This window comes from Heterodontus francisci, chromosome 37 (assembly GCF_036365525.1).
Source record: "Heterodontus francisci isolate sHetFra1 chromosome 37, sHetFra1.hap1, whole genome shotgun sequence".
Classification (NCBI taxonomy): Eukaryota; Metazoa; Chordata; class Chondrichthyes; order Heterodontiformes; family Heterodontidae; genus Heterodontus; species Heterodontus francisci.
The window spans coordinates 24,992,427-25,018,196 of record NC_090407.1 but is presented as its reverse complement, the minus strand read 5'-3'; the positions used below and the strand labels follow the sequence as shown (position 1 = coordinate 25,018,196).

Here is a 25,770-nt window from a genome sequence, read left to right as displayed (position 1 = left end):
AATGAGAAACATTTGGTATTGTTGGGATGGAATAGAATTAGCAGTTAGTACAAATCTTATGCAATGATCTTTTCATAAGATTCCTTGCCTCAAGATTGCATAAGTGAAAGATTGTGGTTGTGTTTGTCTCCTTGACTATTCCTCTCTTCACCTCCCACTGGACAGATACATTTTTTTTTCATGTCAGCTAGCAGTTATTGCCATCCCTAACTGAGAAGGTGGCGTTGAGCTGCTTCTTGAACTGCTGCAGCCCATGTGGTGTAGGTACACCCATAGTGCTGTTAGGAAGGGAGTTCCAGGTTTTTGACCCAGCGACAGTGAAGAAACAGTGATAGATTTCCAAGTAAGGATGATATGTGGCTTGGAGGGGAACTTACAGGTGGTGGTGTCCCCATGCGTCTGCTGTCCTTGTCCTACTAGCTGGTAGAGGTCGTAGGTCTGGAAGGTGCTGTTGAAGGAGGCTTGGCAAGTTGCTGCAGTGCATCTTGTAGACAGTACACACTGCTGCCAGTGTACGCTGGTGGTGGAGGGAGTGATGTTTAAGGTGGTAAATGGTGTGCCAATCAAATGGGCTGCTTTGAGCTGAATGCTGTCAAGCTCCTTGCGTGTCACTGGAGCTGCACTCATCCAGGCAAATGGAGGGTATTCCATCACACTCCTGACTTGTGCCTTGTAGATGGTGGACAGGCTTTGGGAGTCAGGAGATGAGCTACTCGGTGCAGAATTCCCAACTTCTGATCTGCTCTTGTAGCCACAGTATTTATTTGGCTGGTCCAGTTAAGTTTCTGGTCAATGGTAACCCCCAGGATGTTGATGGTAGGATATTCAACAATGATAATTCCGTTGAACATCAAGGGGAGAAAGTCAGATTCTCTCTTGTTGGAGATGGTCAATGCCTGGCATTTGTATGGAACTATTCAGTGAAAGAAAATACTTGGAATTCAGAGGGTGAAGCAATAACAGATTTAAATGAATACTTGTTAACCAAAATGTTTCCTCAAGCAAATAAAATCTCAATACACAAGTCCTTTACTTGACTCTCTGGGGCCCAATATTCATCTCCAGCTTAAATAGGGGGACTGGACATCTGCCCTGCCCAGGTGCTGACATCAGTAGTAGGCCAGATCAATTTTCATTGTTGTGCATCATTAGCATTGACTAGGTGAGCTGATCGCACTGATTATAGGCAGCCCACTTTTGGGAGGTTGGGAAATCCAGTAGGGCAGACACTGTTCATGGGCCTGGGGAAAGGCAGGGGTGGTTTATTTCAGTGTCAGAGAAATTTAATGAGCAAACGCAGCAGCAAGGAGTTGAAGTCAAGGAAGCCTCAAGGTTCAAAATTTCCAAGAGTATCAATGAATGAGGCACAGACCTACTTTTAGTTTTTCTTTACTGCAATTACTGATTCCTTTAAGAAGCACTGGAAATGGGCACCTCCTGACCTGCCCTGTCCATCGTTCGTGGGCAGACTGAAGTAGTAATGGTGGCAATATGAATAACGTGAACATTGCATCAGGTCTTAACCATCATCTGATCCCTTTTTAAATATAATCATTAGATCCCCGTCTGTAGCTCTGCAGGAGTAGATACCATTTCCTGTAATGACATGCACACAGATCCCTACTCAAATATTAGTAAAGCAAATTAATTTAAATCATGAAGCTCCAGCTAGAAAATATGAGATTAAATATCAAGTAACATATGCTACTTTCTGCAATGTTCATTTAAAGCTATCTGTTGTGCTATGTAATGTGGGTATTAACTTTTGGATACGAGGCTAAGAGGCAGCTGTTAGGTGGTCAAATATAAATATGAAAACCTATTACAATCAGGACAACTAATTCCTATGCTGCAGGGATTGAAAGCCCTTATTGAGTTATTCATGTCTATTCCATTAACTTGGATCTCAAGCAGATCGTTCCTCTAATATCCTGTACTTAACTAGCTGGTTGCATGTCATTTCCAGGTACAGTTGTGGCCAGGAACATTTAGCGGTGCCTTCACAAAGGACACATAACCGCAATACTTTTCCATTATCTAGCATGCTGTGTTGTCATTGGAACTTACTATCAAATCAATAACATTTCAAGCATCCCTGAATGCCTAATGGGTAAATGAAACATTGGTGGAATTCTGACCTACACAGACCAAGAACATCCCAGGATTGATCCTGATCTGAGTTCAGTTAGCTGATCCAAGCCCAGACACAAGTGGCCCTTGTTGCTGGACCAGGGAGTAGGGGGTAGATAAAGAGAAAATCCACCAAAGTTCCTATCCTGTCTGCTATCCAGTGATATCAATGTGTAGACATTGAGCAAGTACAAGTTCAGGTTTGGACTATAATGCCCTCCATGGTTGAACACCCTGCCAACACTCATTAGTTAAGTTCCCACAGGAAGCAGGGACCCTTGGATGACTTATGGGCCATATGCTGCTGTTGCACCATTCCCCAACAAGATTCTGTCCTCTCAGAAGCAAAGGAGAGAAATGGAAACAAAAAATGTTAATCTAGGCTCAAAGGATCCTTATGCTTGGAAAAATCGTCTCCTTTCAGCAATCTATTACACTTTATTTGTATTTTTGTAGTGATTCACAATCCATCATTGTACACTCAGGTCTCTATTAATTGCTGTGCACCCCTGGGTTATGCTAAACACTGAACTGAAAATCAGCAATAAAGTCTAGAGGACAATATACACCTCGGGACATGGATCTCATGATTAAAATATTACATTTCCATGCTGATTGTGTAGGGATGCCAGCTTTCCAGAGGTTGGCTGGCTGGTTTTTAATTGGAGTCCCTGGCAAACCCTGCACTATTTTAAACTAGGCTTCACAGGTCTGTAATTTGCCAATGCAGGTACCAAACCACATATGAACTCAATACAACCAAAAAATGTAGAGCACCTATTTTCTAGTCATAGCAGTTCACTCTGCAGTTAGCAGCTGGCTATGTGTTGCAGACTGACTATGACTGCTCAGAGTGTCAACATTCATTCATGATGAACAGATTTTAAGTCATGGTGTTGCCTTGAGGTGAAACACTTCGGTTTTCCAGACCTTTTGCTGAATGTTACCAGCTGAGGGACTGGAGAAACTTTCACATCCATTTGAACACTGGCTGCCAATCGTGGAACTGCAAGAATAGGAGCATGGCAATGGTTGTGGTACCAACCTCACACAATTGGCCCAGTGTTTACAGGTCACTACCTTCTAGTAGATATAGATTAAGAAGAGTGTGCTCCAGGGGAGAGGCTGTAGTAACCTCAGCAAGGGCTGAAAGGTTCTCAACGGTGGTGTGGTGCAGGGACAAGTCCTGCTGTCACTTGATCTTGGTACCAGAGCTGTTCAGCCACTCCATTCAGTATGTGCTCTACCTCCAGCAGCCCTGCTTTGCCATCAAGAGTCTTTCCATCTGACAACCGTGGACCATTGATGCTCTTTATTTTGAAGAGAGGCAGATGCCATGTCTGCTGGAAATCATGAAGTTCCTTCTCGCTGACATCTGTGTGCATGTATTGATCAAATCTGTTCATATTCAGTTAGAGAAAATGAGTAGATATTACGTACTATTCTCATATACATCAAAAGGAAATATCAAAGAGTTATATTTACTTTTCCTTACAATTCTGTGGCTCACAATATTATAGTTCAGAAGCTGCTTAAAAACATTATGAAACCACGAACTACCTTCAAGGAGAAAAACAAATAAAAAAGGCATTGAAATCCTATTGCAGTGGTAATGGGGGTTCTACACTTGCTTCCAGTACACCCAGGCTAAGGAAAAAATAAATCAGCCAGGATTCCTATTCCTGATTGTTATCTAGTGTCTCTTGCTGGAAAGAACAAGTATGTGGGCATTGAGTTAGGACAAGATGAGGCTAGATGTGATGCCTTCACCATCAGGTAGCCTGCTGACACTAACTCACATGTGAAGAATGGCCATTTAAGTGAGCAGCGTTGCTAGTTCCCAGCAAGACTTGGTGTTTTTAGAAAGGAGGGGGGGACAAGAACTGGAAAACAAACCCTTTATTTTAACATGCAAATGTCCTCCCGTCATAGGTTAAAGTACAGATTTGAAATTTAGTACCAACTGATTAGACAGCATACAGGAAACACAAGATAAAAACTTTCATAGATTAAAATCAAGAAATAAAAGAAACCAAAACATTGATAAATATTGACTGCAACTTGCTTCATATTCTTAAACATATCAACGTTTTTCAAATACCAATAGTCAGGTGAAAGAGTTCAAATCTGAAATGCTTTTATAATTAAAAGGATACTTTGTACCAATAACAATTTTAACAATCTTCTCAGAATCATGCATGATCCGTGACATTTGACTGGGTAAATCGTCGAATGATGACCGATCAGTGAAGGAGAAAAGGAACAAGATGGCATCAGCCTTATCCTTACAGGCCTGAGTGGAATAAAAGAAATAATTTAAGGACTGCACACTACAAACAGTACATCTGATAGTCTATTCAATTTCAGTCAATACCTTGATGTCCCACTTTTATATGGGTGTAGAAGGGCTGCTAAAACACAGACAGTGACTTCCGCTTCAAGTACACAAGGGAAGGAGTTGTGTTTTTTTTTTAAAAACTGGGTAACCCAGATGAAAAGTCAAGGTCTATAAATTGAAAAGAATAGGAGGGAAGTTGAGGTTCTGCAGCATCACTGCCTGTGGACGGATGCAATTACATAGAAAACGGAGTAGGCCATTCAGTCTCTCAAGCCTGTTTCACTAGCTATGTAAATTACATCCTTCCACCAGCAGTAATTTTGCTGTAGTACCTCAACTAAACATAAAAAAATAGGAGGTGGTCATTCGGTCCCTCGAACCTGCCCTGCCATTTAATTACATCATGGCTGATCTTTGACTTGAAGTCCACTTTCCCCCCCAGTCCCCATACCCCTTGATTCCCTTAAGAGTCAAAAAAAAATCTATCAATCTCATCCTGGAATAGACTCAATGACTGAGCATCCACAGCCCTCTGGGATAATGAATTTCAAAGATTCACAACCCTCTGAGTGAAGAAATTTCTCATCTCAGTCTTAAATGGTTGACCCCATATCCTCAGACTATGCCCCCTAGTTCTAGTCTCTCCAGCCAGAGGAAACAGCCCTTCAACATCTATCCTGTCAAACCCTCTCAAGAATCTTATATGTTTCAATGAGATCACCTCTTATTCTTCTAAACTCCAGTAAGCATCTGCCCATTTTACTCAGTCTGTCCTCATTAGACAACCCTCTCACCCCAGGAACCAAACTAGTAGTTTCCGTCATCCATTATAAAAGAGGGCACAAGAATTTATAGGGAAGTTCTAAAAATAAGGGCAGAAGTTATGGCTTTAAAATGGGGACTTAATTACATTAGTGTGCCTGGTCCAATTATCTCCCATCCACTTACTTTATTTCACCAGAAAACTATATTTGGTCTCGATTTCCAGTGTGCAGTACTATGGAGGTCAGGCAGTATATTATTAAAAATCTTGCACAGGGTGCAAGCTTCCTGTTGCCACAATTTTTGGTCATGCTTTTCCATCTATGTACATCGTTGTAAATTGCATACATTTGTTTAAGCTGCATACAGTGTCAGAGGTCAGACTTTGATGTATAAATTGGATACAAATTTAATTAGGGAAAAGTAGAAACAGCAGGTGCTGAATGGATTATTCAAATCAGTCTTTAAATATGAAGACATTGGAAAAAAGTGTGATTCAGTCTAAATGCCTCATGCCAAAGTCATCAAACTGTGTGCTATGATGAAGCTCAGTCCATGAATGCGCACCAGCTAAGCTCAGTTACTAGCACTCCTGCCTCCAAGTCAGAAGAACGTAGGTTCAAGTACCACTCCCAGGACCTTCAGCAGATAACCTAGGCCAACAGGCCAACACTCCAGTAGAATACTGATGGAAATCTCTTTCTCTCTCTTTGGCCTCCTTGTCTCGAGAGACAATGGGTAAGCGCCTGGAGGTGGTCAGTGGTTTGTGGAGCAGCGCCTGGAGTGGCTATAAAGGCCAATTCTAGAGTGACAAACTCTTCCACAGGTGCTGCAGAAAAAATTGTTTGTCGGGGCTGTTACGCAGTTGGCTCTCCCCTTGCGCTTCTGTCTTTTTTCCTGCCAACTGCTAAGTCTCTTCGACTCGCCACACTTTAGCCCCGCCTTTATGGCTGCCCGCCAGCTCTGGCGATCGCTGGCAACTGACTCCCACGACTTGTGATCAATGTCACAGGACTTCATGTCGCGTTTGCTGACGTCTTTAAAGCGGAGACATGGACGGCCGGTGGATCTGATACCAGTGGCGAGCTCGCTGGACAATGTGTCTTTGTGGATCCTGCCATTTTCCATGCGGCTCACATGGCCAAGCCATCTCAAGTGCCGCTGACTCAGTAGTGTGTATAAGCTGGGGATGTTGGCCGCCTCGAGGACTTCTGTGTTGGAGATACAGACCTGCCCCCGATGCCAAGTATTCTCCGGAGGCAGCGAAGATGGAATGAATTGAGACGTTGCACTTGGCATACGTACGTTATCCAGGCCTCGCTGCCATAGAGCAAGGTACTGAGGACACAGGCTTGATACACTCGGAATTTTGTGTTCCGTGTCAGTGCGCCATTTTCCCACACTCTCTCTGCCAGTCTGGACATAGTAGTGGAAGCCTTTCCCATGCACTTGTTGACTTCTGCATCTAGAGACAGGTTACTGGTGATAGTTGAGCCTAGGTAGGTGAACTCTTGAACCACTTCCAGAGCGTGGTCGCCGATATTGATGGATGGAGCATTTCTGACGTCCTGTCCCATGATGTTCGTTTTCTTGAGGATGATGGTTAGGCCAAATTCGTTGCAGGCAGCCGCAAACCTGTTGATGAGACCCTGCAGACACTCTTCAGTGTGAGATGTTAAAGCAGCATCATCAGCAAAGAGGAGTTCCCTGATGAGGACTTTCCGTACTTTGGTCTTCGCTTTTAGGTGGGCAAGGTTGAACAACCTGCCCCCTGATCTTGTGTGGAGGAAAATTCCTTCTTCTGAAGACTTGAACGCATGTGAGAGCAGCAGGGAGAAGAAAATGCCAAACAGTGTGGGTGCGAGAACACAGCCCTGTTTCACGATACTCAGGATAGGAAAGGGGTCTGATGAGGTGCCGCTATGCTGAATTGTGCCTTTCATATTGTCATGGAATGAGGTGATGATACTTAGTAGCTTTGGTGGACATCCGATCTTTTCTAGTAGTCTGAAGAGGTCACGTTTGCTGACAAGGTCAAAGGCTTTGGTGAGATCAATGAAAGCAATGTAGAGGGGCATCTGTTGTTCGCGGCATTTCTCCTGTATCTGACGAAGGGAGAACAGCATGTCGATGGTCGATCTCTCTGCACGAAAGCCACACTGTGCCTCAGGATAGACGCGCTCGGTCAGCTTCTGGAGCCTGTTTAAAGCGACTCGAGCAAAGACTTTCCCCACTATGCTGAGCAGGGAGATTCCATGGTAGTTGTTGCAGTCACCGCGGTCACTTTTGTTTTTATAGAGGGTGATGATATTGGCATCGCGCATGTCCTGAGGTACTGCTCCCTCGTCCCAGCACAGGCAAAGCAGTTCATGGAGTGCTGAGAGTACAGCAGGCTTGGCACTCTTGATTATTTCAGGGGTAATGCCGTCCTTCCCAGGGGCTTTTCCGCTGGCTAGAGAATCAATGGCATCACTGAGTTCCGATTTTGTTGGCTGTACGTCCTGCTCATCCATGACTGGCAGAGACTGGGTTGCATTGAGGGCGGTCTCAGTGACATTTTCCTTGGAGTACCGTTCTAGGTAGTGCTCAACCCAGCGATACAAGACACTAAATTGAGGTCCCTTCTGCCAGTTCCAGTGGTTCAGTGGACAGGAAGATTCCATGCAATGGTCACCATTACTTCCTCATCCAATACCAAACAATATAACTGGTTATTCATCTTATTAGTGTTTGTGTCTCCACAGGACACCACGTAATACAAAATATGGTTTAGCTGAGACTCATTAACATTTATATCCCCATAAATTCAGGAGCCCAGTCCAAGGTGTCTGCGGAATTTATTACACAAATACAAGGGCTCAAAATGGATTTAAATATTTAACTTGGATTTTCAGAAAGCATCGTTAAAGTTCCATATGCAAGGCTTTTTAAGATTTAATGATACACAGAAATTATGAGTAATTAGCTGGCATTCAGAATCAGATTGTGATGATTTTCCTTGTTCTGTTTGGGGAACAATGAATATGGCAGCTCTGTACAGGTCTGCTGTTTGTCCCCTGCTGCTTACAAAACCCAAAGATGATATGGGGCAGAATGCTGCTCATATTATTACAGAAATTGCTGATGGCACAAGCTAGGTGGATGAACTAACAAATGCCAGATAGATTTTTAAGTAAGGTGCAACCAGAGCTCTTCAATTAAATAACAGAGAAGTTTGATGTGGCTACTGAAGTTGATGTTGTGTATATGGATTTCAAGGTGTTTGATAAAGTGCCACAAAATAGACTTGTTAGCAAAATTGAAACCTATGAGATTAAAGGGGCAGTGGTAGTATGGATACAAAATTAGCTAAGAGACAGAAAGCAGAGAGCAGTGCTGAACGGTTATTTATCAGACTGGGAAAGGGAAGTATTCAGTAGTGCCGCAAGGATTGGTATTGGGACCACTGCTCTTTTTGATATATATTAGTGACCAGAACTGGGTACAGAAGGTATCATTTCAAAGCTTACAGTTGACACAAAGCTTGAAAATGTAATGAGGAGGCTAGTAGCAGACTTCAGGTGGACATAGATGAAATGGGCAGACACAAGGCAGCTGAAATTTAATACAGAGTAGTGTGAAGTGAGGCATTTTGGAAGGAAAATACAGGAGAGGCAATATAATACACTAAATAATACAATTTTAAAGGAGGTGCAGGAACACAGATAGCTGGGGGTTCGCATATACAAATCTTTGAAAGTGATAAGGCTGTTTAAAAGAAATATATGGATCATTGGCTTTATAAATAGAGGCAAAGAGTACAAAAGTGAAAAGTTATGCTAAATCATAAATCACTGGTTCGGCCTCAACTAGAGTACTGTGTTCAATTCTGGGCACCACACTTTAGGATGGGTGTCAAAGCACAGAGAGGGTGTACAGGAGATTTACTCGATTGGCATCAGGGATGAGGGAGTTCAGTTACGTAGTGAGATTAGAGATGCTAAGATTGCTCTCCTTAGAGAAGATTAAGATTTTAAAAAGAGGTGTTCAAAATTGTGAGGGGCTTTGATAGAGTAAATAGGAAAAAACTGTTTCCCATGGCAGGAGGATCAGTAACCAGAGGATTCAGATTTAAGATAACTGGCAAAAAGTCAAGGGAGAAATGAGGAGAAATCTTTTTACTCAGTAAGTTGTGATGATTTGGAATGTGCTGCCTTAAAGGGTGGTTAGATGCAGATTCAGTAGTAACTTTCAAAAAGGAATTGGATATATACTTGAAAAGGAGAAATGTGCAGGACTATGGTGGGGGGGGGGGGGGGGGGGGGGGGAAGAACAGGGAAGTGGGACTAATTAGATAGCTCTTTAAACAGCCGGTACAGACATGATGGGCCAAATGGCCTCTTCTGCGCTGTAAGATTCAATGGGTATATAACGAGCCAACAAAAAGCTAATGAAGCAATCTGGACTGACTCTCCTTGTAATTTCATTTCCTCCCCATTTAAGGTGAGGCAACTGGCCCCGCCAAGTACCTTCACACAGCTGGAACCTGTATGTTAGATCAGTATATGTGATCGGTAGGCCCAAACCCATGTCCTGAAAAAGTGAATAATAGTTACAAGATATTGTGTCTTTAAAAAACTAAACATTTTCCCTTTCAAAGCTGCTGACACCTGGTAGGGTATAGGTTCCATGGGCACTAACCACCTCCAAGATACAGCCAATGTCAAGTGATGGCTAAGCTTCTTGCATGAGTCAACGCAATGAACATGGGGAAGCATTTCAATGGTGTGAGGCAACCATAGCCACGTCTAATTCTGCTCTCACCTAACACTATGCTTTTGCACTTTTCAGCAGAGGTCAGTGAATTGCAATTAAGGGCGAGAAACTTACTGATTTATCCTCTTCCTAGTCCAATTTTGGAGACCCAAGTGCCACCCTGCTGAGATGAGCTAATTCAACACAAACCAGGAATCAAACTTGGGATCACACCAGGAGATGCCACTAAGCCTCTGGGGACTATATTACGATTCTTATTAGTACAATGACACCCAAAGTGGATGTCTGTGCTGGTGGGATTCAGAAGCCAACCACTGAAAGAGAAGATTATGCAGACTGGGTGGGAAAGTGAAAGAAGAGATTAGCATCTAATGATAGAACACAGACACACAAAACTAGATAATTATTTACTGACATGAGGAAAGAAGGGGACCTCTGAGAATACATTTCCAGTTGCTGAGTTATTTCTTTGCTCTTGTTTGGTAATTGCTTGTCCTATGGTGCATGAAAAGAGGAATGCACCTACAGCATTCAATCTATACATTTCTTTATACAATTACTTTGATGCTTTCTTACAGCAAGAATGTGGTCAAACTTCTTCAGGGAGGTCTCACCGCAGTCCCAGAACTGAAAGCGAAACATGATCACTCGACCGCTCTCCACCAGCTTTGCTGGCCAATAAACAGTCCTTGTCTGAATTCCTGCATTTAAGACAATCATTAGACTTTATCTTCAAAGAATAGATACAATTTTTCACCAGAATTCCCAAAGTTGAACTGTTTTATTGATTTTATAAAGTCCCCCCCCCCAAAATCTAGGGCACAATATTGTGTAGATATATCAATACAGCCAGTACAACAGTTCTGTGTACACACAGTGAGTACATTGTTGTACAAAAACACATATACAACCACTGCAATACAGTACTGTTTAGTTTAGTTTAGAGATACAGCACTGAAACAGGCCCTTCGGCCCACCGGGTCTGTGCCGACCATCAACCACCCATTTATACTAATCCTACACTAATCCCATATTTCTACCACATCCCCACCTGTCCCTATATTTCCCTACCACCTACCTATACTAGTGGCAATTTATAATGGCCAATTAACCTATCAACCAGCAAGTCTTTGGCATTTGTGTACAAATACATTTACAACACAATACTGCAACTACACACATACACAGCAAGTACATATAGTGCTGTGTATGTACACACACATATAGCCAATATGGACACTACAGTATACAGAGACACATATAGCTGATTGTAGGCTGTAGCTTCACCTGTGGTCTCATGATGAACACCGGAGATTTCTAAACCAGCGAACTTTGCAATTGCTGCTGTTTTCCCTACTCCACTCTTCCCAGACAGAAAGATCTTGTAACTGGCAGTGTCAGGTGCAGCCTGTGGGGGGAGCACTGGCCGCTCAAGCAATCCTGGAAGCAAACACATTTATATCTCAGTGTTACCAAGTCATACTGACATGAACAGAGCTGATTCCTTGACCTGGCTCCATCAACCCACACTTTTGAAAATTAAATCTTTCATCAATTACTCAAAATATTTCCAAACCTGAACCATCATAAGAACACCTGTCCCTCAGGCAAACTCTTTCAACCATTACCAGCAGCAATGACACATGTAACGAACTGAAGAGCTGGTATCAATTCCAGAACAAACACACCACAAACAGGATCTGAATGGATAGATGCAATGTGTCTACAATGCAGTAAACTAAACCAGCTGTTTGTGTACTGTACTCATACCCACTGGATATGTGTCAACTTCTCCTCTTGCCTATAAAATTTGCAGTGAGGATATTAAAATATGTGAGGCAGCAAACCCCACCCTCCCTGGGTAAAGGAATTGGGGAAAGGAATTAAACAGAGTAAATCCCTGAATACAGCAGTCTTAATGGACCAGCTAGTCTTTTCCTGCCTTTTTTCACATGTTTATATGAAGGGAGATATTTCGAAATATGCCTGTGCTTTGTGGCTTTCCCTTCAGGTTTGAGAAGGAGAAATTTTTACTTACCAAACACTTTCCTCTTGTTTCTGCGCAAGATGCTGGCCAGATATTCCCGACCCTCCACAGAGTTGAGCCAATCGGCTGTTACTAGAGATCCTGATTTCACGAGAACTGTCATTTCTTGGGCATGGAGCTCAAGAACATTGAATTCCCATCAAGCAGCAGACTGTGAAAAATTAAACAAACTTTTGTTTTAAAAATTATATTTCTAGATGTCTGTATCTCAAAAATGTAAATGGATGGTGCAGTGAGTGCTGATCAGTCACTTCTTGGACCAAAATTGTTGTCTAGTCCAAACTGACATGACAACAGTCTGCTCCGTCCACAGCACAAAGCTGTCTTTACTCAGCGCCAAATGACAATCCCAGAGTGACCACAGGGATTGTAATATACCCAGCTATCAGTCTTTGTAGATTTCTTTGAACTTTATCCCTGCTCCAAACACCTTAAAACACTGTTCATTTAATATTTACAAGAACATTTATAAAAGTGAACAAAGGTTCCAGTACCAATTGCTTAGGCCTCCAGAGTCACTAGGACTTCTCACTGATCATTGCCCTTTGCTCAAGATGAGGTGATTTATTATCCAATTTGCAAGTTGCATTTTTATCTTTTTTAACCCAAAAGCTTTCCCTTTGGCAACAAATTACAAGTAAGGCACCTTACCAAGATCTCTGACATCTAACACATTAAATCCATTATATCCTATTGGATTTTCATGTCAGGTCTGTGTTTTTGGTTTCTTTGATGGCTTAGTAGGTAACCACTTGATAACAATCATCCAAAAGGCCCTAGGTTTGATCCCTGGTGTAGGGCAACCACTGGATCAGCAGCAACTGGAATGATAACATCTGACCAGCGCCCCTGGGCTAAGGAAAAGGGAGAAAGGAAATCAGTCTGTGTTGCTTCTCCTAATCAGTATACAGTGACCCTAGCTGGAAGGTGCACAACCACAGACAGTGCCTGAGGACACAGTCAGTCAAAACTGTATTCCATTGTAAAATTGCCTATCATTCAAGCATACACATGAAGAAATGTTACTTGCCAGTGCCTCAGCAAGGGTCAGTGACTTCAGAAGAGGAAAGAAAATTTTGGTTAAAAAGAAGCATGGTCTTTTAACTACCTCTCTCCATCCCATAGTGTAAGGGAACATTAGGTTGACAGTGAGAGTTTGTGATGATTAGTGAGATGGAACTGTACATACAGCTGGAAGAAGCAAAAATACAATCACAACTTGCATTTCCACAGCACCTTTAACACAGGAAAATATCCCAGAGCTTCACTGAGCCAAAGGAGATATTATGTGGAGATGACAAAACTTGGTCAGTGGTAGGTTTTAAGGAGGTCTTAAAGGAAGAGACACAGGGCGGGTTAGGAAGGAAAAGAGAGAGCTTGGAGTCTAGCCAATTTAAAGTACAGCTGCCAATGGGAGAGCAAAGTGAGGGGAGGGGAGGGAAACATTCAAGAGGTAGAGTTGGAGGAATGCAAATTTGTGTAGGTTTGTGGAGCTGGAGGAGGTTACAGAGGTAGGAAGAGTGCAAGGCCATGAAAGGAATTAACACAAGGATAAAAGTTGGTGGCATTGGTTGACCAGGACCTAATGTTACTCAGTGAGCACAGGGTTGATGGACGAGCAGGTTAGAATTTGGACAGCTGAGCTCTGGATGAGCTCAAGTTTATACTGGGTAGCGGATAGAAGGTCGGTCTGGAAAACATTGAAGGCGACAAAAATATCAATGAGGATTTCAGCAGTAGATAGGCTGAGGCATGGGCAAAGATGTTACAAAGGTTAAAATAGGCGGCCTTTGTGAAGGAGAAGTTATGGGGTCTAAAGCTTAGTGGGGGTCAAATAGAATATCAAGATTGCAAAAATTCTGGCTCAGCCCGAGACAGTAGCTGGGGAGGGGACTGGAGTACAAAATTGAAAGATAGCATGTTAGTATCTAATATGTTCTGTTAATGGACATTAAATACCTAGTAGTTGAAGGTAATAGGGTGAACAGGTGTTGGGTGTAGATTAGGTAACTGTGTAGATCAGATAATGTGCTTATAAAGAAGAGCCAACCAGTACTAGAGAAGTAAGCTCTATGACAAGCAATAAACAGTCTCCACCAAAACATCCTGGTCTCAGTGTCTTCTTCACAAACAGGCTTGGAAGATTCTCCAACATTAGTAGCAGAGGATGGTTGCCTGAAAGTGAAGATTGGAGATTAAGATTTGTTTTCGGACAGAAGATTAGAATTGGAGTATCTTTTTTTGAGAAGGCTGTAATTGGAGTTTTTTATTTTAAGAAAGATGACAGAAACCAGGTGCAAGTGTCAGGATATGACTTTCCACCGCTGTTTTGTGAAGTCGAAGCTTGATCAATGGAAGAATGAAGCTGATCTATAGACATGATAAATGTCTTTACCTAAAAGGAAGCAAGGAATAGCCCTTGCATTTTCACTTCCCGCTAGAAGCAAGATTAGGGGGGCAAACTGTTCTCGGAGCTAGAGTCTCATCATTTGGACAATGAGGAAGGTTTGGACAATCTCTTAAAATTTATGGATAAAATTTATATGAAAGATGATTTATTGAGTGCGGTCAGACTACAATAAATTTGGAAAAATGGATGGTTCTTCCATAGATTATATTTTGGAGTTTAACCAACTATATGCAAGGCTGCAGCGATTCTACTTGGAAATTTCTAAATCAGTACTTGCCTTCAAATTGTTAGATTGTGCTAGGATATAGAACATGGTTAGGCTCTTGGTATTAACCGGAGTTAGATTCAAAGGAAGAGATACGCTTTTTGATTAGATGTCTGACGCCCTGAAAATTTTTGGGGGAAAACATTCCTTTCCAGCTGCTTTCATGGCGCAAATGGGCTCTTCAGCGGTGACACAGAAGGTGGAGGATACAATGTTAGCAGCATTTCTAGGCTGTTCAAATATGGGGCCCAAACGTCAGTACAAAAAGAGAATCACAAACAAAAAGAATGAGGATAGGAACCCTTTTGGCAGCTATAACAGATAGCAGGAATTGGGCAATTAGGACAGAAGGATGAACCCCAGGAATAACCAAGGGGTGATCACAGGTGCTTCCAATCTGACTCAAAATATCACTATGCATTGCATTTTCCAAAAAGGAATAAAAGGGTTTTTGAGATGACACATGAATTGGAAGGATCGGAAGGCGAAGATGACACTACTGATCAATCAGAAGGAATTGCACTGGTCACGAGAAGCTTCAATCCAGTAATGAGTGTCCTAGTCACAGATTCGTTCAATTGCGCAATACTAGACAGTGGGTGTACGTCCACGGTATGTGGAGTGGACTGGTTAAGGTATTACATGGATTCTTTAAGTAAGGAAGACTGAAGTTAGGTCAAGAAATATGAAAGTTCTACCTGTTTCAGGTTTGGGGATGACAACACATTAATTCCGTGTAAAATAGCACGGGTAAACCATTTTATTAGCATGGATGTAGTATCCAGTGAAATAGACTGTCTAGTTAACAGCAAAGCTATGAAAAAGGTTCGGATGAAATTGGTTATGGAACATAACCATTTAGGAAATCTGTAGCTTTGCAGTTTAGAGTTGGGACATTATTGTATTCCTTTAGCGAGACCCAATATCTCTAAGCAGGATGTTAAAGAAGTATTAATGGCATCCGGGGGTAGGGATTTAAAGGAGAAAAGGTAAATTATTTCAAAACTGCATCCCCAGTTTGCACATCCATCTTGTCATAGGTTGAAGATTTTGCTAAGGGATGCAGGGGTAAAGATGATGACTACGCTAAACTTATCAAGGTTATCAGTGAAAAACATGAGATCTGTAAAAAGAAATACAAGAGGACGCAATCGTGACCCGTATTGAGTCTCCTATTAGCAAGGGACTTTAATGAATCCATAGCAATGGACTTGAAGGTATGGGATAAAGACACACATTTTTCTTCTACACTTTATAGACACAGTGACTAAATTCAGTCTGTCAATGGTAATTTATAGTAAAGACAAAAAAGTAATAGTGGACAAGATAATGGAAAGGTGGATAGGAACGGGATTAGGAGCACTGGCTAGGTTTCTAACTGACAATGGAGGAGAATTTGCCAATGGTGAGTTCAGGGGTATGTGTGAAAATATGAATATTGTAGCAATGCACACAGCAGCAAAAAGTCCTTTACGTAATGGGATTAGTGAGAAAAATCATGCCGTGATTGACGAACTGCTCTAGAAATTTTTAGCCGCAGCCAAATTGTAAATTGATGACTGCTCTGGCATGGGCAGAACATGCAAAAAAACATGCTTCAAATGGTTGTGGGCTACGGCCCCTATCAATTAGTTTATGAAAGGAATACGAAAATACTATGACAAAAATCACACCTGCTAAATGGAAACCTATTAGTTTTGTGATATGTGCCACTACCTGAACTTTGTTTTTTACTGGACATTGCACAGAACCTGTTTAAAAAAACGAAACAGAGCAGCTGAAAACATGGTTGCACATTTGCATTCTGAGACACAGTTGAATAGAGACAATGGAAGTGATCACTGATTCAAGTAACAAGACTGGTCTGGACAACAATGATGATCCACATCTTGTCTGTGTAACAGCCAGCACTCCACCCACCCCACTGAGTATCTGGGAGACTCTGAAGTCCAGCAACCCTTTGAAGAAGTTGCTATTTCAAACAAAGAGATGGTCACATGACTTACCTGCTGGCCAAACTGGAGACTGTTTGAATTGTGTCACACAGAAAGGGAACAGACTGCAACGTGAAGACAAAAAAAAAGGTCTCTCCTCGTCTCTCTCTCCAGCAAAGACCCAGGGACCCACAGTCGCAGCTTCAGCCTCACGACAGAGCACTTCTTCAGTCTTCTGGTACCAGAGAAGCAAGTTGGAAATTGTGCCCTGGGCCCCAGTGAGAACTCCAGAACTTCAGCTTTTATCAAGGACATTTGCACCCAAAAACTGAATTTCCTTTATTACAAATTCTACTTCAACAACCCCCCCCAATTCTTTCCTCCCCTCTGTATCTATTTGTGTGTGTGTTTCGCTCGTATGCATGTTAGAGTGGTTGTGTTGCGTATTTTAGTAATTTTAACCGAGTTAGAGTGATAAGGCTAATAAACTTACATCTGTCTTATTTAAACCTAAGAAAACCTGTCTGATTGCTTCATTTGCAATTATAATTAGAGTGCAGTATGCAAAGGGCTCACTGAGAGGATAAGCTAAAAATCCATGTGTTTTAAAAGATAAACCCTGTTATGGCCAAACCAGGAAAGGGGCAAGAGGGGTGCCTGAGACCCCTTCTTCACCCAGTCATAACAATAACTTCGGTAATGTGGGATCAACCCCCGACTCTAGAGGGGACTACAATTAGTTCAATTTTTGCAGAATATTTGAATGCCATACATGCAGGGAGCAGACCATTTATTAAGGCAGAGATTTCAGAAAAAAAAAATCAGTAGAGTTCTGAGTTATCGGATCAGGCCATCAGTAAATAATTTTAATACCAAGGACATGGTGTATTACAAAAGAGAAGGGAAGAAAGAATGGAGAGGCCTAGGAAAAGTTATATGGCAAAACGGTAACTTTGCAAAATGGCAACCAAACAATTAGAGTACATTTCTCGCAGCTTATTGGCACTGATTATACATTGACAGAATCTGAACAAATGATGGACACTGATGCTGCACCACGTACTTCGCATGCACATATGTCAGACCTTTACGAGTAACAGATTGTGGCAGATAACGGGCTGAGAGTGGACCAAGTGATAGTGAAGAAAAAGATAAGGCCATTTATCCCAAAGGTCAACTACCAAAAGTTGGGACTTGAGTGACGTATATGCTAGAAGGGGCTAGTGAATGGAGGGGAGTGACCATTATAGGAAGGGCAGGAAAGGCCACAGGGAAATACAAACATTGGCTGAATGTGCAAGACAAGGGACAGGATAGCAGACCTATAGATTGGCAAAAGGAAGTGAAAATGTGGAAGGCCAGAAAACGTAGTGGAAGTTCAGACAGTGGGCCTGAGGATGATCACAGTCCAAGGAAAAGATCACAAACTTGTGAAAGGAAGTCTGGTCATAGGAGGGACAGGTCAAGTAGTAGCAGTCCAGAAAGAGATAGGAAATCTAGAAGGGGATGTGGTTTCACAACAGTAAGGACCAGCGAGCAGGAAAACGGCGCCACAAGTAGCAGTGCTTACGATAGAGAAGCTCCAGTGGCTACTTACAAGTTAGATGGTAAATTGGTAAAGGATACAAAACAAAAAGAGTTTGACAGTTGGAGAGATTTTGGCATATACACAGAGGTGTCAGATAGAGGATAACCAGTATTGTCCCATAGATCATTCTGTGCAGAGAAAATACTTCTGATGGTACGTATAAAACGAAGGCCAGACTTGTAGCTCGGGGATTTGAGGAACAACTAGGCGTCCAAGAAGTTAAGAGTTGATTCCCCAACAGCAGGAAAAGCAAGTTTGAGGATTTTCCTAGCCCTTTTAGTGACACATTCATGGGAATGTAAGTCTATTGACATCTAAGCAGCATTTCTGCAAGGGGAGAAATTTCAAAGGGAACTATTTTAAAAGCCACCAAAACAAGTTGGAGATATAGAAGGGAAATTATGGAAGCTAAACAAGTGCGTTTGTGGGCTAAACGATGCATCCAGGGTGTGGTATTTTTCAGTTAGATCCGTCTTACTAAAAGCTGGTTGTATTCAGCTAAAGGCAGATCCGAAAATGTTTGATTGATACTATGAAGAAAAACTAGCAGGCATTTTCTTAATGCACGCAGACGATTTTCTGTGGGGAGGATCTGCGACATTTGAGAAATTTGTGGTAGATAAAGTTCTACAAGAATTTAAATTTGGAGGTCCGGCTTTTAAATATATATGGATGAATATTAGGGTTACCCTCAACTTAGTCTGCCTAAGTCAACAGTCTTACCTAGAGAATGTTAACAGGATCCCAATAAATTGGGCCAGATCCTCACAAAAGGAAGTCTCTGCAACCAAGGAAGAAGCAAACCAGTTAAGGATCTTAATCAGGCAATTAAACTGGTTGTGCACCAGATGCTTGCTATGATGATTTGGAATTGAGCACCATGCGGAAACATGCTACTGTTGAGGAAGCGCTGACAGCAAATAAGACATTGATGAAATTGAGTTTTGACAAATGGACAGCATTGGGTGACCCAGAAGAAATGAAATTAGTCATTTCGAACGCAGCAGGGTTCATTATATTTTTGGTGAGAAGAAATGATAAATGTTGTCCATTAGCCTTGGAATCGAAGAAAATAAAGAAGACAGTTAAAAGCACCTTAGCTGTTGAGACACTTGCACTGATAGAAGCGATAGATATGGGTATGTATTTATCACGGTATTTTAAAGGAACTCTTATATAAAGGGCAATTGGAGAAAAATTTTCCTATAGAATGCTATATAGATTACCATCCTCTCTGGGACAATGTCCATTCGACAAAAAGTGAAACAGTAAAGAGGTTGAGGATTGATCTTGCGAGCATAAAAGGAATGTTGGGGAAAAAAAATTCCAAAATAAAATGAGTCGATGCAAGTCATCAGTTGTCGGATTGTTTTATGAAGAGAGGTGCTTGTTCAAAGAAATTGTTGGATGTCCTCGAAGAGGGCAGTCTTGTGTTATGATGAGTTAGGAAAACGTGGAATTTTTTTTTAATGTTAAGATTGCTTTGTAATTTTTAGACAAGTTTTTTTTTAAATAAAGGGGGAATATACAGTGTTAATAGTTGGTGCTGTTGAAGGTTGATGGTATAATAATGTATTCTTTTGTCTCCTTTTTTGTTTTATATATGCATACTTAATTTAAAGAAGAGGGGAATCTATTAGTGTCTATTAAGTTCTGTTAATGGATGTTAAATACCGAGTAGTTGAAGGTGAACAGGCATTGGGTATTGATTAGTTAATTGTACTCAGAAGGACATATAAAGAGCCAGCCAGCACTGGCTGGGTGTTGTTAGGAGTGGAGAAGTAAGCTCTATGGCAAGCAATAAACAAACAGTCTCCACCAAAACATTTAAGTCTCAGTGTCTTCTTTACAAACAGGCTTGGAAGGTTCTCCAACACAGCAGTGGCGACAGTGAGGAAGATGATAAACTCAATGGAGGGAGAATGAGAGAGGGAACAGCAGGAATATAAATATTAATAGAAATGCAATCAAGATAATGTTAACTAAACAGTAAATGCAGCACAAGACAAACATTTCAAGTAATTTCAATGAATGCATGGAAACAGGTGCGAGCCAACTTGTGTCACCACCTACTTTCAACCTTCCAACCTCCTTATAATGCTAAAATAAAAGCAAAATACTGCAGATGCTGGAAATCTGAAACAAAACAAAAAGTGCTGGAAATACTCAGCAGGTCTGGAAGCATCTGTGGAGAGAGAAGCACAGTTAACGTTTCAGATCTGTGACCAGAACTGGCAAAGGTTAGAAAATAATTAGGTTTTAAGCAAGTGAAGGCCTTCATCTTTGTTCTCTTCCCCCACTCCCCTCCCCTTGCTTAAAACCTAATTCTTTTCTAACCTTTGCCAGTTCTGAAGAAAGGTCATAGACCTGAAACGCTAACTTTGCTTCTCCCTCCACAGATGCTGCCAGGCCTGCTGAGTATTTCCAGCACTTTTTGTTTTATTCCCTATAGTGCTAACCTTCTCCCCTCTGCCCAGCACCAGTTTTCTTACTCTCTAGTCCAGGGGTTGGCAACCTGTTGCTCATTAAGGACTCGTGCAGCTCCCAACCTTGATCAATCGAACTCATCTTTTCATTTGCCAGTTCCCGGGAGGGGACCAGCACCAGAGTGCGCAGCCCGTCAAAGCCAGCAACTCTCCCCACAGTGCTCTCAGATGCCAAGGTGCACAGTAAAGGCACTAGATAGTCGAGGGTCTTGCTGCTGCCAGTCTTAGCTGTGCACAACACATTCTTCCCTCTCAGCAGAGCTGTGATGGCCAGCGTGCTGGTTCAGCTGGGGTCACCTCCTCATGATGAGCAGTCACCCGGGCCACACCAGCCTCAGCACCGGCAGCTTGCACCCTGCCGGGCATTTCAGCCTCTCCTCTGCCCAGAGCCACGTCTCCTGAGGGATGTGAATGACGGACAACTCACCGCTGTGGGCCGACCTGGATGCCTCCACCGGCAGAGAAACGCAACTCCCAACCCAAGCCTCTCCCTCAGCAGTGCCCAGAGTTGGACTGCCAGAGATTCGGGGCCCCGCGGTTGAAGGTGGAACTTAGAGCCAAATGCACTTCCCCAGTAAAGCATGGCTACCTGACCCGAACCCAACGAAATGTGTCTGGTTCAGGTCTCTCTTCCAGGTCCAGCATTCGGGCTCGGGTCGGGTCAAGCTGGACATGGACAGTGCTGCCTTGCTCCGGGAAGTAATCTTCAAATGAACATTCAGGACGTCAAGGCAGAAAAATGTGCAGACTGGACTCCGCACTCTGCAGTAAAGCCTGGCTGCCCGACCAAACCTGACTACGTGTGTCAGGTTTGGGTCGGGCATTTTAAAAAATTAAAGGATTCGGGCCCCAGTCAGGTTTGGGTTGGCTGTTGTCGGATGGGGCCCGGATTGGATTTAAATTTTATACCCAAGCCAGGCTTTATTTCCCAATCCACATATATTTCTGGTGCGCCGCAGATACACCCTGTCCTGGGCAGCAGTTTGAGGTTTGCATTATTTAGTATCCAGGTGAGGACCACTTTTTAAATACTCTGCCTCGTCACTTAATGTCTCAATGTTTTAGTCACTATAAACTGTGTAAAAATTCAAAAAATGCGGGTTGGGTGCAAAAAGGATTTTACATTTGTGATCTGAAAAGGAACCTAATAAGCTTGAAGGGGTTGATGCTAGTTAACTGGCTTCTTTCAATTTTTAAAACTTTTATTAACATTTTACTTGTGAAAAAGTAGCATTTGAGAAACAGCATTGTAGCTCTTTAAGATATTGCGTTTTCGACTAAATTTTAAAAATGGCTTATTAAGGTTGCCGATCCCCGCTCTGGCCCCTCAGCGTCAGCCCTTTTACACACTATTCCCTATCCTCTGCCCGAGTTCCAGCCCCTCACCCTCGAACCTCGGCCCCGTTACCCAGCACCATTACAACATCCTCGTCCCCACAACTAATTCTGTTGTACTCACATTTTGTGTGCGCGCGCGCGGTCGGTGATTCTGTCCGTGCAACATTCGCGCTTCGCTCATTCAACAACTGGCAGCAACCGAAAGCCGGGGCCTGCTCATTACATTTCCATGGCAACGCCTGGTAACCCTGCGTCTGACGTCAGTACGCTAGTTCGCCTTCGCTGACGTCACAAGGCAGCGGTTCCCTGCGAGGTGCGCGGTTTCCATGGAAATCCAAGCGACTGCGTCGACAACCTGTACGTGGGCCTTTGTCCTTAACATGCTAATTGAAGCAAATTATTTCCCCGGACATCTCCTGCAAGTCAATTTATTCCTAACCAGAGTTTTTTTCCCCCAAGACGAATCATCTCAGAATAAAAACAGCAAGAAAAAGAAAGGAACTTGCATTTAGACAGGGCTTCTCAAATCCTCAGGGGTGACGGGTGAACGGGACTTGGTGTGAGCTAGGACACGGGCAGTAGAGTTTTGGATGAGCTCAGGTTTGTGGACGGTGAAAGATGGGAGGTTAGCCAAGAGAGTGTTGGAATAGTCAAGTAACAAAGGGTTTCGGCAGCAGATGAGGTGAGACAGAGCCAAAGATGGGTTATGTTACTGAGGTGGAAGTAGATGGTCTTAGTGATAGTGCATATGTGTGCTCAGAAGCTCATGTCATTATCAAATATGACACCAAGCTTGAAAACTGTCAAGTTCGGCCTTTGACACTTGCTGGGGAGAGGGGTGGAGTCAGTGGCAGGGACTGGAGTCAGTGAGGGAACCAGGAAGAGAAGTTAGGTGCTTAGCAGTTTGATAGGAATAGGGTCAAGGTAGCAGGAGGTGTGTCTCATAGAAAAGGTAAATACAGAGAAGACATGAGGGGGATAGAAGAGAAACTAGAGAAAGATACCCGATCAGGGCAAAGGCAGGGGGATCCTTTAGGGGAAGTTTGGCCTGGTGGAATAGGGAAAAGGAGGGAAGTGGCAATGCCAGCTGAATGAATGGTCTTAATTTTGATGTCAAATGAAGTCCATGAGATCTTCGCACTTGTTGGAGGTGAGGGTGGAGAAGGCTGGGGAGAGGGGTTTAAGAAGATAGTTTGTGGTAGAGAATAACAGCATTCCAGGACAATCCTGGAATAGTGAGCAATTTTGGCAGAGGAGAGCAGGACCTAATAGTACTTTATATGGTCCAGCAGATCTGGCAATTAATGGCTAAACCAGTATATAAACATTAAAGTCTGTGTCCCTTGGACTTCAGGGAGCAGAGATGAGGGGCCCAACCGGGGGAACGACCAAGGTGAGAGTAATAGTTTTAATGGGGACAAGGGCATCAAAGGTGGGTGTGAGGACGTGATTGAGCAGATTGGAAGCTGCAGACATGTCCTGAATGGAGGACCAAGGGTAGATGCTTGGGAATTTGAAGAGCAGTTTTAAGTGACTTGGGGGAAGAGTTACTTCCAGGCACAGACACAGAAGGAAATGGGGGTGAGAGGGGCTGTGGGTGGTGATCAATAGAAGAAATTGATCAGATGGCCTCATCTGTGATTGACACAATAGTAGTAGTGAGGTCAAGTGAGATGGCAAGTTCAAGGGGGTGGTCATGAATTTGGGCAGTGGAGCATATATAGAGATTAAGGGAGGATAAGGAGGCAGTGAACTCAGGAGAGCATGAGGAGTTGAAACAGAGGTTGAAATCACTGAGGATGAGAAGTCACTCAGTGCAGAGGCTGAAGGAGGAAAGCAGTGAAGATATCTCAGGGAGAAATTTGTTGTGGTACATGGGTGGTAGAGAACAAGGATTTTGAATGAGAGACAAGAGGGGTGGAGCAAACCCTTAGCTTTGCCTTCATCACTTCAACTCAACAGTCCCAACATTCTCTACCCTTAGTACATTTCAGCTCATCCAAAACTATGCTCGTATTCTAGCATGCACATCCCATTCACCCATCACTCCTGTCCTCGTTGACCTACATTGTCTCCTAGTACCCCAAGTCTCAAATTTAAAATTTTCAGCCTTGCTTAAATCTCTTCATAGTCTTGCCCCTCCCAATCTCTGTAATTTCTACTCCACCAGAACTCACTGTTCCTCTGACTCTAGGGTCTCTTGTGTATTCCCTATCCCTTTATCTTAACTTTGGCAACCATACCTTCAACCGCTCTGGACTTCCCTCCCTGAACCCCTCAAAGATCCACCTTGAAACACACCTCTTTTGGTCACTTCTCTTAATATCTCCTTTAGCTTGTTCATTTTTTCCTTATGCCCCTGTGAAGTGCATTGAGTCATTTGTATGCTAAAGGCATTTTATAAATGCAAATGTTTTTTTTTGTTAGAGTTGTATATCGAAGTTTTACAGTGAGAAGTGCAGCATATATTAGAATGTGTTGCAGTGAGGAGTGTGGGGTATATCAGAGTGTTTAGTCGGGGGTATTTTTTATTTTAAGTTTGCTGCAGTAAAATACCAGACTCTGACAACACATTTCCCAGCTTCTACCAACTTTTATCACTAGTGATTGTCAAATGGCAGCACTTGACAACCAGCTTTCGTGCTAATCATTCCAATACAATCGAGCTGACACTCTGGACTTCAGGCTAAATCTCCTGAAAATGACCACATTGTATGAATTATGGGGTAGGTCTTGGGCATTTATCTGAAGTTTGACAATGCGTTGAGTAGTCATTTATACTTTATTCTGCTTTTCCTTCATGCTCCTATTCTCGATTCTGTCTTAAAATAAAAGCAAACTACTACAGATGTTGGAAATCTGAAATAAAAACTGTTGGAAATACTCAGCAGGTCTGGAAGCATCTGGGGAGACAGAAGCAGAGTTAACATTTCAGGCTCAGATTTCCCGCATCCGCAGTAGTTTGCTTTTATTTTAGTGTTTAATTTATTGCCACTTCTCTTCCAGGAAGAACCTAAAAGAAGTTCAGCTCTTCTCTCCAATGGGATTTCCATTTGTCTCTTTTACCTTATTCAGCTTCATTGCTTTCTATTTCCGTCCTGGTGTTTGATTAGTTGTCTACCAAAACTTATTTTCACAGCCAGAACTCCTTCCTCAGTGACGGTCTCCGGCTTTGACTTATTTCACGTGAATTCCAACTAAAGTTCCATCCTTCACGTTTTGAATCCACTCAGGATTACTGGTATCTCAGAGATATACAAAGTACCTCGGACTGCTGTTCTCATCGCATCCCGAGCTCCAGTCAGTGGCACGCACGCATGTACACACTCGTCTTCTCTCTCCAGAAGCACTGATTCACCTTGTCTCAAAGCTGTCCTATTCAGCAATTTTATTTCATCCTTTGTCTTATCAGATGCATTAATAAAAAGCTTTCTCTTCCTTTTCACGTGTGAAGGAACGCAAGCTCCAGCAGCTCATGGGGACTAATGCCCCTCCAGATCAGTCTTCCCCCTCACTTCCCTCTGACCCCCATCCCTTCTTTTAATCTGACCCCTAGTCGTGTTTTCATAATACCCTCTGACCTTCCCATCTCTGACGCTGAACAATCTGTACTCAACAAAGGACTCAGTTTTATCCCCTTATCCCCCCCATCTCAATGAATTTCACGCTGGGCATGATGTTGAGCCCTTCTTCCATTGCTTTTGCCTCCGGGCTCAC

At 42.7% G+C, this 25,770-nt stretch overlaps 2 protein-coding genes across 4 annotated transcripts in view; both read right to left on the bottom strand.

Annotated features, from left to right (window-relative positions):
• Positions 1–2,455, bottom strand: part of ano11 (anoctamin 11) — a 47,647-nt gene extending 45,192 nt beyond the window's left edge. For all 3 annotated transcript variants that reach the window (XM_068017353.1, XM_068017354.1, XM_068017355.1), the window contains exon 1: positions 378–2,455. Coding sequence is in view for 1 of the 3 variants with exons in the window: in XM_068017355.1 (XP_067873456.1) it covers positions 378–395 (18 nt within the window). In the remaining 2 variants the exon portion in view is untranslated. The remainder of the gene's footprint in view (positions 1–377) is intronic.
• A 93-nt stretch (positions 2,456–2,548) lies between these two features.
• Positions 2,549–22,290, bottom strand: cplane2 (ciliogenesis and planar polarity effector 2). The gene is made up of 6 exons (XM_068017360.1): positions 22,175–22,290; positions 12,024–12,183; positions 11,273–11,425; positions 10,562–10,686; positions 4,287–4,423; positions 2,549–3,528 (listed from the first exon to the last, which is right to left on the bottom strand). The coding sequence occupies exons 2-6, from the start codon at positions 12,133–12,135 to the stop codon at positions 3,288–3,290; spliced, it is 768 nt and encodes a 255-aa protein (XP_067873461.1). The 5' UTR covers positions 12,136–12,183; positions 22,175–22,290; the 3' UTR covers positions 2,549–3,287.
• Between the last annotated feature and the right edge of the window lie 3,480 nt (positions 22,291–25,770).